Source organism: Triplophysa dalaica, chromosome 10, assembly GCF_015846415.1.
Source record: "Triplophysa dalaica isolate WHDGS20190420 chromosome 10, ASM1584641v1, whole genome shotgun sequence".
Lineage (NCBI taxonomy): Eukaryota > Metazoa > Chordata > Actinopteri > Cypriniformes > Nemacheilidae > Triplophysa > Triplophysa dalaica.
In genome coordinates this window covers 177,501-190,000 of record NC_079551.1, presented here as the reverse complement: position 1 = coordinate 190,000, position 12,500 = coordinate 177,501, and the positions used below count along the sequence as shown (strand labels likewise).

General features: G+C 46.3%; 1 protein-coding gene across 1 annotated transcript in view; it reads right to left on the bottom strand.

The window, feature by feature from the left end:
* celsr2 (cadherin, EGF LAG seven-pass G-type receptor 2) overlaps positions 1-11,696 on the bottom strand; it is a 37,381-nt gene extending 25,685 nt beyond the window's left edge. Inside the window, exons 1-2 of the mRNA XM_056758371.1 lie at positions 8,103-11,696; positions 2,964-3,656 (exon numbers count right to left, since the gene is read on the bottom strand). Of these exons, the coding sequence (XP_056614349.1) occupies positions 2,964-3,656; positions 8,103-11,631 (4,222 nt within the window). The 5' untranslated portion in view covers positions 11,632-11,696. The remainder of the gene's footprint in view (positions 1-2,963; positions 3,657-8,102) is intronic.
* Positions 11,697-12,500: the final 804 nt, after the last annotated feature.

Genomic DNA, 12,500 nt, shown 5'->3' with positions numbered 1-12,500 from the left:
TTCATTGTTTTGAGAGGATCATGTTCATTTATTTGATTGAAAAGTTAATATATATTTAAGTTTGTTAATTTTTCTTTTTTTAAATCTTTTTTTAAATCTTTTAATAATAATAATTAATAATAATTTTGTTAAAAGAATTGTCCATTTTGTCAAATTTCACAATAAAAATACATTGAGACTGTAAAAGATAGCCTTCGGCACATTTTTTTTATGTTTGCTTTAATCTTGCATCAAATAGTGAACTGCATACTAGACTTGAATGCATGTAGAAATCACCAGCAGAAAATATTGTGCTAGTACTAGTATTGAATAAAAAAAGCAAGACAGTTTCAAGCCTTTAATTAGAGTTAAGTGAAGCTTTAGATGGGACAGTATTGGGGCAGGGGGCCCAATTCGATTTTTGTCATGGGGCCCTAAATTCCTGGCAGCGCCCCTGAATAAATGCCACCACCTGTGATCTGATCCTGTGTGTCTCTGCCCCTCTGACATCTGCTTTCAGTATATTCAATTGTCATGTCACTATTGTGTAAGGCATGTGTATCTCTTTTATTCACATCATTGTGCTTAAAGAACTGTTGTGGTTCCTCAGGTGAGGGATAAATTCAGACCACCAACCTTAAACAATGCCTTCGTTTCAATATTTGCAATAGAAGTTCTGATAGAAATGTGTTCATTTTACATATACATTTACATTTAGTCATTTGGCAAACGCTTTTATCCAAAGCGACTTACAGTGCACTTATTACAGGGACAATCCCCCTGGAGCAACATGGAGTAAAGTGTCTTGCTCAAGGACACACTGGTGGTGGCTGCTGGGATCGAACCAGCAACCTTTGATTTACCAGTTCAGTGGTTTAACCCACTAGACCACCATCTCACACCAGTAGATGTTCCAGTAGATTCAGGCAAAGATTAGGGTTAGAAAATCAGATGAAAAATGTGTGTGTGTGTGTCAGGACAAAGCTGGCAGTGTTAGATGCACTGAAGACGATTTGCTTCGCTCATCATAACGGAAACATTTGTCTGTGAGCCAATAAAACAATGCTTCCTGTTTACACACACACACACACACAGACAGACACACACAGACAGACACACACAGACAGACACACATTCAAAGTTTATCAGACACAGTTTGTGTGTGTGAGATGAAATATTGATGTGGTGTGTGTGTGTTTGGTGTGAAGGTCTTTGATGGGAAATGAGGTCAGGGCTTCAGATCAAACACTATCAGATCTTTGCTCATACAAATTCACACAACACACTCCTACACTCCACAAACTCAATCTGTCGGTGCGTGCATGTTTCTGTGTGTGTATGTGTGTCTATGTTTGTGTGTGCATGTGTGTGTGTGCGTATAAAAAATATGATGTGGATCTCAACTCATCTGCTGCTGAACTTCACACATCATAACTGAATCATAACTAATGTAACCTGTGTGACACACACACACACACACACCGCATGGACGCGCACACGGCAAACCTGCAGAGCATAAATTATTTATCTTTTCAAAATGAGGAAATGTCATGAGATGAGACAGTCTCTCTCTAACACACATGTATCACACACTGCTACACAAAATGTTAAATAACACACACACACACACAGTGTAAGAGCAGCTGGCATCCCTGCAGGAGACAGACGTCTGCTTTATTCTCTACATTAGTGAGCACATGTCTCTGAACTCTGTCTAACACTCTTAAATTACCTTTCTTAAATGTTCATGTGTAAACATGAAGAGAATTTGAGCTCGACATTTGGTGTCATTGCTGAAATATTCAGAAAGAACATCATTCTCACATTATGACTGCACTATATTTGTGTTATTATTGAAACCAAACAATATTAATAACAATGAATCTCTGACCATTAGAAATGTTCAAACATGTTTGACTGGATTACACGCACATCCATCCTACACACCTGTACACCTACACAACACTCCTGTGTGAAACATCCACCTACACACACACACTTCATATGGAGGATTATATTGAGAAAGAACAAGTGCTGGTGAACATGTTAACATGAAGAACACGAGACTCACAATCCTGCAGATTAACATCAATCACAAACTCTTCCTCTGACCTCTGACCTCACGTGATGTCATCACTGACTCTGTCAATCACTACCATCTCATCTTCTGTAATTCACCATTAAACTGAGTCGTGATGGTTATCAAGCAGGGTTACTAATACTCATACTATTCAAACACTTCTGCTCATTACCACCAAATCAAAATATAAGCAAAAAGACACGACAATTATGAACTGGAAAAAAAAGAAAAACGGAAATAATAATAAACCAAACCTATATGGAAATGAAAAAAGTTAAGTATACATAATAATAAAGGACTAAAAAAACTATAATAACCTGCGACAGGTCTGAGAGAGATCACAACGTTTCTCTGATATCAGAGTGTGTCTGGAATATAAATCTGTTCCTTCATAATGTCCACAGAGACAAACATACCTGCAGGACAACAGAGAGAGAGAGAGAGAGAGAGAGAGAGAGAGAGAGAGAGACACACACATACAGAGAGAGAGAGAGAAAGATTCTGACCCGGTCTTAACCCTGATAGCACACATACGTCTGGCTTACGTCTGCTGGACGTTTGCATTTACATCTGCAATACGTCTCAGAGAAGTCTGCTTCAGATGTCATAAACACATCTATAAAAATCTGTAAGATGTTTATGATATAGAATGGATGTACAACAATTCTTTCTAAGATGTTTAGCAGATGTTTTTACACAGCAGATGTTTTCCAGATCTTCAGCAGATGTGTTACAGACGTACAGACGTCTCCGAGACATTTTGCAGATGTAAATGTAGATGTGAAATAAAAGTAATCCAGATGATCCCTGATTAATTCAGTGAGGTGTAGATATTTCAAATGTGAAAATGAAAACACACACCTGAGTGTGTGTGTGTGCAGAGGCTCCGCCCCCTAATCCTTACCTGTGTAGTCATGGAGACAGTGGCAGGTGAAACCTCCCTCGTGACTGCGGCAGATGCCGTGTGGTCCGCAGGGTTTGGAGTAACACAGGTCGATCTCAGTGTCGCAGTAATCACCTGTGAAGCCGAGCGGACAGCGACACCTCAGCCCGCCGATGGGATGTATGGGGCGGAACAGGATAGTGTCAGACGCCACGAACGGCGCCAGGCTGTCAAACTTCAGCACGGACACGCACTTCATGTAGTTCTCGCAGGGCTCACGCAGGCAGATGTTGTCATCAAACGGCAGCACTTCCTGTGAGGAGATCTGAGCCAGAAGACTGCGGTTCAGATACAAGCGCTCCTGTAACTCCTCTGAACCCAAAAACTCCACCTCGCTCCCGCCGCTGCGCCCCAACCGCGCCGGACTCACCCCTCGAGCCCCCCGCGGACCCTCGCCCGGCACCGCCACCGACAGACTGACGTTCAAAATTCCTGCGTTCACGTCTGTGTCGTCCTGGATGTTGAAGACCACCACGTCCTCGCGGGACGCCGAGAGCACCCGGGCCACGCCCTCCAGGAACTGAGCCAATAGAAGCGAGAGGAACTGCTCCTGAGACGTGTTGGCCAATCGCAGCGTGATGCTGTTAGAGAGCATTTCATCCGTGATGATGGTGACCTGCAGCAGACACTGAGCTGACACCGAGTGAACACCATCTACAAACACACAACAAAATAACAAATCATCACACTGTTACAATCCAATCCTCACAAGAAAATAATCACAATCACTGTCAGAACGAATCACTCAGAAAAAAAGAATCACTGTAAGAATGAATCACAAAAAAGAAGCACAATCACGGTTCACTTGATTCTGATTCACAGAGTGTTCAGCTGATGTGAATAATGAATCAAGTTTGGTTGAGAGAATGTGAACAGTTGAAATGTGTTTAGAGAGAGGTCATGTAAAGTCTAACACACATTTTCTCTTCACTTCTTTTCTGCGTTTCTTTCACAATAATTAAACAGTGATTCACTAATTGGCCAAACACACATTCAATTCATTAGAATGCAAATAAACATCATTAATCCAGCAAACACACAAAGAGGAATCCTGGGAAACAGTGCAGCCGACACACACACACACACAAACTTAATCAAATTAAAGACATCCTCAAACAAGCATTACTGCCAACACAACAACAACAACAACAAGCTTTGTGTGATATCTGCGGGATGGAGCCCAGAGCGATTACACACACACACACACACACACGTAATGTTTGACTCGCTGTGACTCTCTAGCGCCCCTACTGTTTAAAACATCAAACAGCACTGATATACACCTGTGCACATCACATGACTCCACATCAGCCAATCATACGCCGTTATAACACTACATCACACTGACAGCGAGCGCTCTGTGTGAGTGTGAGTGTGAGTGTGTGTGTGTGTGTGTGTGTGTGTGTGTTTGTGTGTGTGCGTGCATAGTCTGAACATACAACCATCACTGTTTGCTTGTACTGTCACTTTAACATGATCAATGTTACACCTCGTGATCTCACACAAACACACAAACACACAAACACACACACACTCTCTGTTCCTCATTTGTCACAGAGTTCCAGTGGAAATGTGAATCCGAGCAAACTCCTGGAGCTGCAGGTGACACCTGAGGACATTTACACCTGATGATGTCATCAAGCTGCTGTTGTCTGTTGTGAATATGATCACAGTTGTGTGTGTGTACAGTGACCTTGACATGAGTGTGTATTCATCTACACACCATACACACACTTTTATCAGAGTGAGAACCAGCAGCACTAACATGAGCTTTACCCACAATGCACCACTGCATCTGAACACTGTAATCAACCTGTCATGAGTCTCATCAAACTGTGTGTGTGTGTGTGTTGTGTGTGTTGTGTGTGTCTGTGTGTGTGTGTGTGTGAGAGAGAGAGTTGTGATTGTAGATGATGTGAACAGAATATATCAGTGAGGTGGTGTGTTTAATGTTTTATCTTGTGAAGTATTCTTTTCTACTGCTGTGATTAAACCCATCACACAACTTAACACAAAGCCTCACGTGAAGAACAACATTCACTTTACATTCCTCACGAATCTCCAGAAACACACAACTGAGGAGGAAAATCTCAAAGAGAAACACAAATGATAGCGAACAAACACTCACTGACCTACATATGAGAGAGAGAGAGAGAGAGAGAGAGAGACAGATAGAGAGAGAGAGAGAGAGAGAGAGAGAGAGAGAACGAGAGAAATGATTCTCTCTCTAACATTAAGTGTTGCCTGATGTATAAGTACTGATTAGACTGATCATGTTGCTATGGTAACTAAATTCCATCACTTACACTGCTCTCTGAGCCACGCCCCTCTCTGGACCAATCACACACTCACGGACACGCCCACTATAATTAACCACCTGCATATTTATACATTATCAGAGCCAATCACAACAGCTGAAGTGTTTTTGGAGAGAGTGTGTGGATGTGTGTGTTTGTGTGTGTGGGTATCAGTGTTGCCGTGGGCGCCTGCTGTCATGGGAACCAGATTTCCTCCACCTGAGCTCAGAATAGTGCACTCAGCAGGGGGCGGGTCTAATCATGCCACAACAGCCAATCATAGCGCAGGAACCCTCTCTCATGTAGTGTCATTTAATCAAAGAAACACAACACAACACATGTGTGAACCCTCACATGAAACACCACTGAACACACTTTAACATGCAGTGAAACATACAAATACAACACAACGCTACACACTGAACATCATGACACTCTGTTTCAACATCTAACTGAAACACACAACACACACACACACACACACACCTCCTACGCAACACATGTCCCTGCTGTCACACACAGACTGAAGCTTCTCATCTCCAACAACCACAAATCAAACATCTCAAAGAGTATGTTAACAACACAAGTGTGTGTGTGGGGGGGTAGTTTAAAGCAGGAAACAAGATGACACACACACACACACACACACACACACATTGTTTCTTGGTGATTTGTATTTATTTGTGACCTCTCACCGGCCTCACACACACACACATACACATTCCTGTCATTGCTCTTCATTATGGAGCTCGTCCAGGAGGTCTGAGACTCAAAGCATTAGCATGTTAAAAGCCCTGCGGCCCGTCTCACACACACACACAATGGAGGTCAGAGTTTGTGCGACAGTGCGAGTGTGCGAGTCCAGAACCAGGAATCAGATCTCATAACACACGTGTGGCAGAGATTTAACTTCACATGTATAAAGAATACATTTGAGAGTTTATGAGCTGATCATTCTGGACTTCTGTTTCACACACACACACACAAACAAACACACAGTGATGTCATCTGTCCAGTTCAACACAGCAACAGAGTAGAGAAGTCATCCATAGATCACACACACACACACACACACACACACACTCAGGTAAAGTCTGCTCTAAATGGAAGTTCACTTAACAGTCAGCAAGACATCAGACAAACCCTAAACACACCCACACACACACAAGCTGAACCTTAGGGTCACAGGATTCACTCATGTGTGTGTGCGTGTGTGTGTGTGTGTGTGTGTTGGGGGTGTCAGCTCTCTTCAGAGTTTCTTGCAGTTTTTTACAACACACACACACACACACACACTGTGCGCCGCCCCACCCAGCAGGCATTTCTCAGGCTCCGCTGAGGTCGTCATGACGACTCACTGCTTAACAAAAGCATTTCTCAACGGCATTATTCACACAGCAGAAAAAAGAGAGAGAGAGAAGAGGGAGGAGGGGCGAGAGAGAGAGACATTGATGCTAGGGTTGTCAGGTGGTTGCTATGATGTTGTGTTAATTATTTTCTGTGTCAAATGAGTAAATTCTCACATGTTTCAGCCTATGAGTTCATTCACACATTTGACTTTATAACACAATTGGACTTAATAATAAACATCTCGAATGATTGACAGCAGAAAACTATCTTGACATCAGTAAAAGATCCGTAGAACATCTGCTGTGTAAAAACATGTCCGGAGGAGCACTTTAACATCCTTTAAACCACAAACATCTCACAAACATCTTCTGACAAACACCTGACAGTGAACACGTCTGGCAGACATCAGATAGACGTCTCTACAGTTCTTCAGATGTGACGGACCGACAACAAGCACTGAAACATCCTCCTGCATTCATCACACACTGCTCCCGTCGCTCTTGTGTTTACTATCAGCGTGATAATCTCTCAATGAGATTCAGTGGAGATCTCGCACGCGCTCACAGAATCAACATCCACCGGACGGGGAGCATTTGAAAGTGAAGACCCCTCGTTTCATCCAGATGCTCAATCACATATGTCGTGTGGGTCAATCTTTCCAAATTGAGATTTTGGGATGATCTGAAAGCTGAATAAATAAGCTTTTCATTGATGGTTTGATAGGATAGGATTTGATTTAGATAAAACTTTTTAAAACTCTGTAATTTGAGGGTGTACACAGCTTAGCATATTACTAACAAAAATACAATTTTGATATATTTACGGTAGGATATTCTCAAAAGATACCCATACAATGTTTTGTTGGTTTTCGCCATAAACATACCCGTGCTACCAAAGACTGGTTTTGTCCTCCAGGGTCACATATCAATCCCAGAATGCACTGCAACAAGCTCAGTGAACAACTTCATTTGAGATACTGAAACACACACACAGCAGTATTTTTCTCTCTCGTCGCTCTGCATGAGCACTGACACACGCCTCAGCAGGTGTGATGCGAGCGGTGTATTCTACTCTCTGATTGGCTGACACAGGTTTGATTCGATCCAAAACACACACACACACACACACACACACTAAACAGCACATGAAGTGAATTGTGATGTAATCGTCACGAATGAATCTCGAGTGTTTCTCTCGTTTCAGTGGGATGTGAATGCATCTCATGTGAGCGTGTCTCGGTCTCAGAGCATCACATACACTCATGACTAAACCTTCATCTGCTTCAGTGACTAAACCACCTAAAGCAACATTACTGTCCCACATTCACTTCTCATGTATTAATACTGACTCAAGAGAGAGAGAAAGAGAGAGAGGAGCAAAGGTCATGAATTATACATCACTGAACCAGCCTGGAAGTGCACACTAGTCACGCAAAGCTTCAGCAGATTCTCACCTGACACCGAGATCTTCATGGACGCCTCCAGCGGTCTGTTATTATCCAGAGCTTGACTAAGTCGAATCTCCCCGCTGCTCTGATTCACCATCACCAGATTCAGCTCGTTCCCGGCTTCAAAACTGTAGTGAAGCTGATCAGACACATCCGGATCGCTGGCCGGGATCCGTCCGATGACCCCCGATGGGAAGCTGTTGGTTTTATCCGTCACGTAGTTGTTGAACACAATCTGAAAGTTCTTCAGGACGGGGACGTTGTCATTCTTGTCCAGGAGTTTCACGTGGACGGTGGCTCTGCTCACAAGAGGAGCGGACGTGGCCTGAACCACGATGATGTACTCCGACCACGTCTCGTAGTCCAGGTCAGTGAGAGCCGTGAGCTCTCCGGAGAAGATGTCCAGCTGGAAGACCTCAGGGATGTTTCCTTCCACGATCTGATACATGATCTGAGCGTTGCTGCCCTCGTCCGGGTCTGATGCAGAGATGAAGGCCACCACCAGACCGATGGGACTGTTCTCCTCCACCAAGATGTCAAACTCATCCTTCTCAAACACCGGCGGGTTGTCGTTGACGTCCAGAACCGTCACCTGAATGTCCACCGGAGTCTTGAGTGCAGGAACTCCTTTGTCAACCGCAAACGCTTGGAGATTATAGACCGGTGTGTTCTCACGGTCCAGGCGCCGCAGGCATCGCACGATCCCGGACGTGGACTCGATGATGAAGTCTCCGTCGCCGTCTTCTCCTCCCTGGAACGTGTAGAACACTCGGGCGTTGAGTCCGGAATCGCGGTCGGTTGCGGACACCTGCAGGACGCTGGTGAACACAGGGATGTCCTCCATGATGGAGCCCGCATAGCGGTCGCGTAGAAACACAGGCGAGTTGTCGTTGACGTCGTTCACCAGGATCTCCAGATACGTGGTGTCTGATTTCTGTGGGATGCCGTTGTCTCGGGCCGTGATGGCCAGCGTGTACGACACCTGATCCTCATAGTCCAAATCCATCTGTGTGGTGACGGCGCCGCTGTCCGGGTCGATGTTAAACTGCGGGATGTTGTCGTCCATGAAGTACGTGATGCGAGCGTTCTCCCCCGTGTCCTCGTCCGTGGCGCTGATGATAACCACAGTAGTGCCCACGGCTCGGTCTTCATTGATGTTCACCGTGTAATGGGAACTCTGGAACACGGGTCTATGCGTGTTGGCGTCCGTGACGTTCACGCACACTTTGGCCGTGTCCAAGCGTGTGCCATCAGACGCCGTGACCGTCAGGACGTACTGTCTTTCTAGCTTGTAGTCCAGCGGGAGGGCAAGCGTGATCAGTCCACCGCCGCTCTGACTGGTGATGGAGAAACGGTTGCGCGTGTTTCCGCTGGAGATCTGATACGTCACCACGCTGTTAATATCCCGATCCACGGCGGACACGGTGACCACGCTCGTTCCTACGGCTGCGTCCTCGTTCAGACGCATGTAATAGGACTTCTGCGTGAACTCGGGGTTGTTGTCATTGACGTCTAAAATAGTCATGCTAATGCTAGCGGACGAGGACATGGAGGGCGTGCCGTGATCTCGAGCTTCCACGCCGAAGTTATAAAAGTCCACACTCTCTCGGTCCAGTTCTGACGATACGATGATCCAGCCTGTGCTGTTGTTGATGGTGAAGGGGAGGTTGGGCGTGGTCTCTGTGAGGCGGTACTCCAGACGGGAATTGTCGCCAGCATCGGCGTCCACCGCCTGAACGTGAATGACTGAATATCCCACAGGAACGTTCTCCAGAACTGTCGCCTGGAACGGTGTACTGACAAATATAGGGGCGTTGTCGTTGACGTCCAGCACCTGAACCGTGACCAGGCCACTGATGTTGGACAGAGGTGGACGTCCTCCGTCTTGCGCTCGGATTCGAAGCGTGTACTCTTTATTTATCTCATAGTCCAGCTGACTCACCAGATCCAGTTTACCGGTCTGAGCGTCAATGTAAAACTGACCCCGGGTGTTACCGCTCATGATGCTGAAATGGACGACACCGTTGTTCCCGCGGTCCAGATCGGTGGCCGTCACCTGCAGGATCTCAGTGTTGGGCGTCTGGTCTTCTGGAACCCGGACCACGTAGCGTTTCTCGCTGAACTGCGGCGCGTTGTCGTTATCGTCCTCCACCACGATGTGCACCGTCGCCGTGGCGCTGCGGGGCGCGGGATCGCGACCTTGGTCGTTCGCTTCCACCAGCAGCACGTAGGATTCGGTGGTCTCGCGGTCCACGGGCCCTCTTGTGCGTATGATGCCAGAACGGGAGTCGATCTCAAACACGCCGCTGGTCCTGGTGTTGTTCAGTAAATGATACAGAACGTTTCCGTTCACGGGAGCGTCTCCGTCTGTGGCACGTACTGTCAGAACCTCGTAACCGATCTCCAGGTTCTCTCTCACGCTCTCTTTATAATCCTGCTGTTCGAACATGGGGTCATGGTCGTTCGTATCCCTCACCGATACTGTAAGCGTGGCCATGGCGGTGCGGCGCGGCGTCCCGTGATCCACCGCCGTCACCCTGAACACATGCGTGTCTTTTGTTTCTCTGTCCAGTATATCGGCGGTAGAAACCACACCGCTGACCGGGTCAACGGTGAAGAGACTGCTGGAGCGACTGTCAAAAAGAGCTTCCAGAAAATAGTCCAGTCGCCCGGCCTCGCCCTCATCCTGATCAACTGCTTTTAAAACAACAACAAAAGTCCCGGCGGGTTGATTCTCTGGGACAGACACCTGATACATGGGAGGCTGAAACTGAGGGCTATTGTTGACGTTCCTCCTGCGCCGGTTCAACAGACCCGAGTCTGAGCGCGCGGCCCAGCGCAATAACTTCATCAGGTGACTTCGAGTAAACGGGCCGCGACCCACGCGCCAATGCGCATGCACGACGCGCGTCTGCACCCCTCTCTCGCGTCCCACGCAGCGCAGGTGAAACTCCAGCAGAGAGTCGCGGGTGAAACAGAGCGGCGTTGAGGTGAACAGCTGGCCATCGCTGAAGTGAAGCGCTGAGGTCTCGCTCACGTTACACAGAGTCTCGTGCCGCGGGTAACTGGGTAACACATCAGACACCCGGAAAACAGCCGAGCCCGCGTCCCTACACGCCGAACCTTTGATCAAACTGATAATTTCCACGTCCACTTTTCCAGTCCTCTTGCGTTGGTTTACACAGTTCCTGCCGTGGACGTGCACATCATACTGGCTGGCCAAAAGGTGTCTGAAACCCGACGCGTCGTCCGCGCACTCCTCCACCGCGTACACAGCGAACGGGTTCGAGGGAAGCGCGTCGCATTTCACGGAGCCCGAGAGCGCGAGCGCGCCCGCACTCGGGCGCAGGAAGCTCTCCGTAAATCCGGGCTGGATGAGCTGCTCGAGCGCGCAGGACGCGCCGCTCTCCAGCGCGACGATCGCGGCGCCCGGTCCCGCATCTTCACTCACGTGAACGACGAAACAATCCGCGACCCACGGGAGTTTCAAGCACCCGAAAACAACGAGCAACAAATCCCACGGTGCGCCGAACATCTCTCCTCAGTGCTGCGCGTCCACGGCGTGTGAATCAAACGCAGTTTCTCGCCTCAAACTTTGCGTGTGGAGTCTCCATGCTCATCCACGCACTGCAGTCGCGCGCGCGCGCACACACATACACCTCTAGTCAATATGGGGGGGGGTTCATTTACATAAACCTGATTCAGAGCACGGGGGAAGAAGGGGGGGTAGCGAGGGGGGTGAGGGGTATCCTATGGATGGGGGCAGATCTTAAAAGGGCAACTGTTACTGCCCAGCACGCACGAGCTCAAATCTGCCAGTGATTCAAACAGCATTTACATTTGACTGAGAACTCAATAAAAACTGTTTTTTAAAATTGGTTTCACTACAATAACTACATCGAAATAGTCGAAATTATATTTGTACTAAAACTTTGGTAACACAACTCTAATGAATCCATCACAGAATGGATTTACATACAAAGAAATTAAAACACTTATACTTTGTTATCTCAATGAAAAAAGTAAAAATGTTCAAATCTCTTTAACATAATAATAAGGAATAAACACACATAAAAAATAGCAACACAACTATAAACAAAAACAAAGAACATACTTACTATACAAAACACAGAAGAAACTCTTCATTCATTCGCATCCACACAATGTTGTTGTTCTTTACTAAGAATCTTAGTATATTAAGAAAATTGTTCTTTAAACAAAGACACGAAAGTGCAAAATAAAAAGTGACAATATAAAGAGGATTAGCCAGAAAAACAGACAACACACAAACCGCTTCATCCAAATAAAACATCTCAGTAAATCTGGAAATAGAAAGAGGTCATGAGGTCACTGGCGGTTCAGTTATTTTAATGTGTTTTAATGGATAAAGGACATGTTTTATAA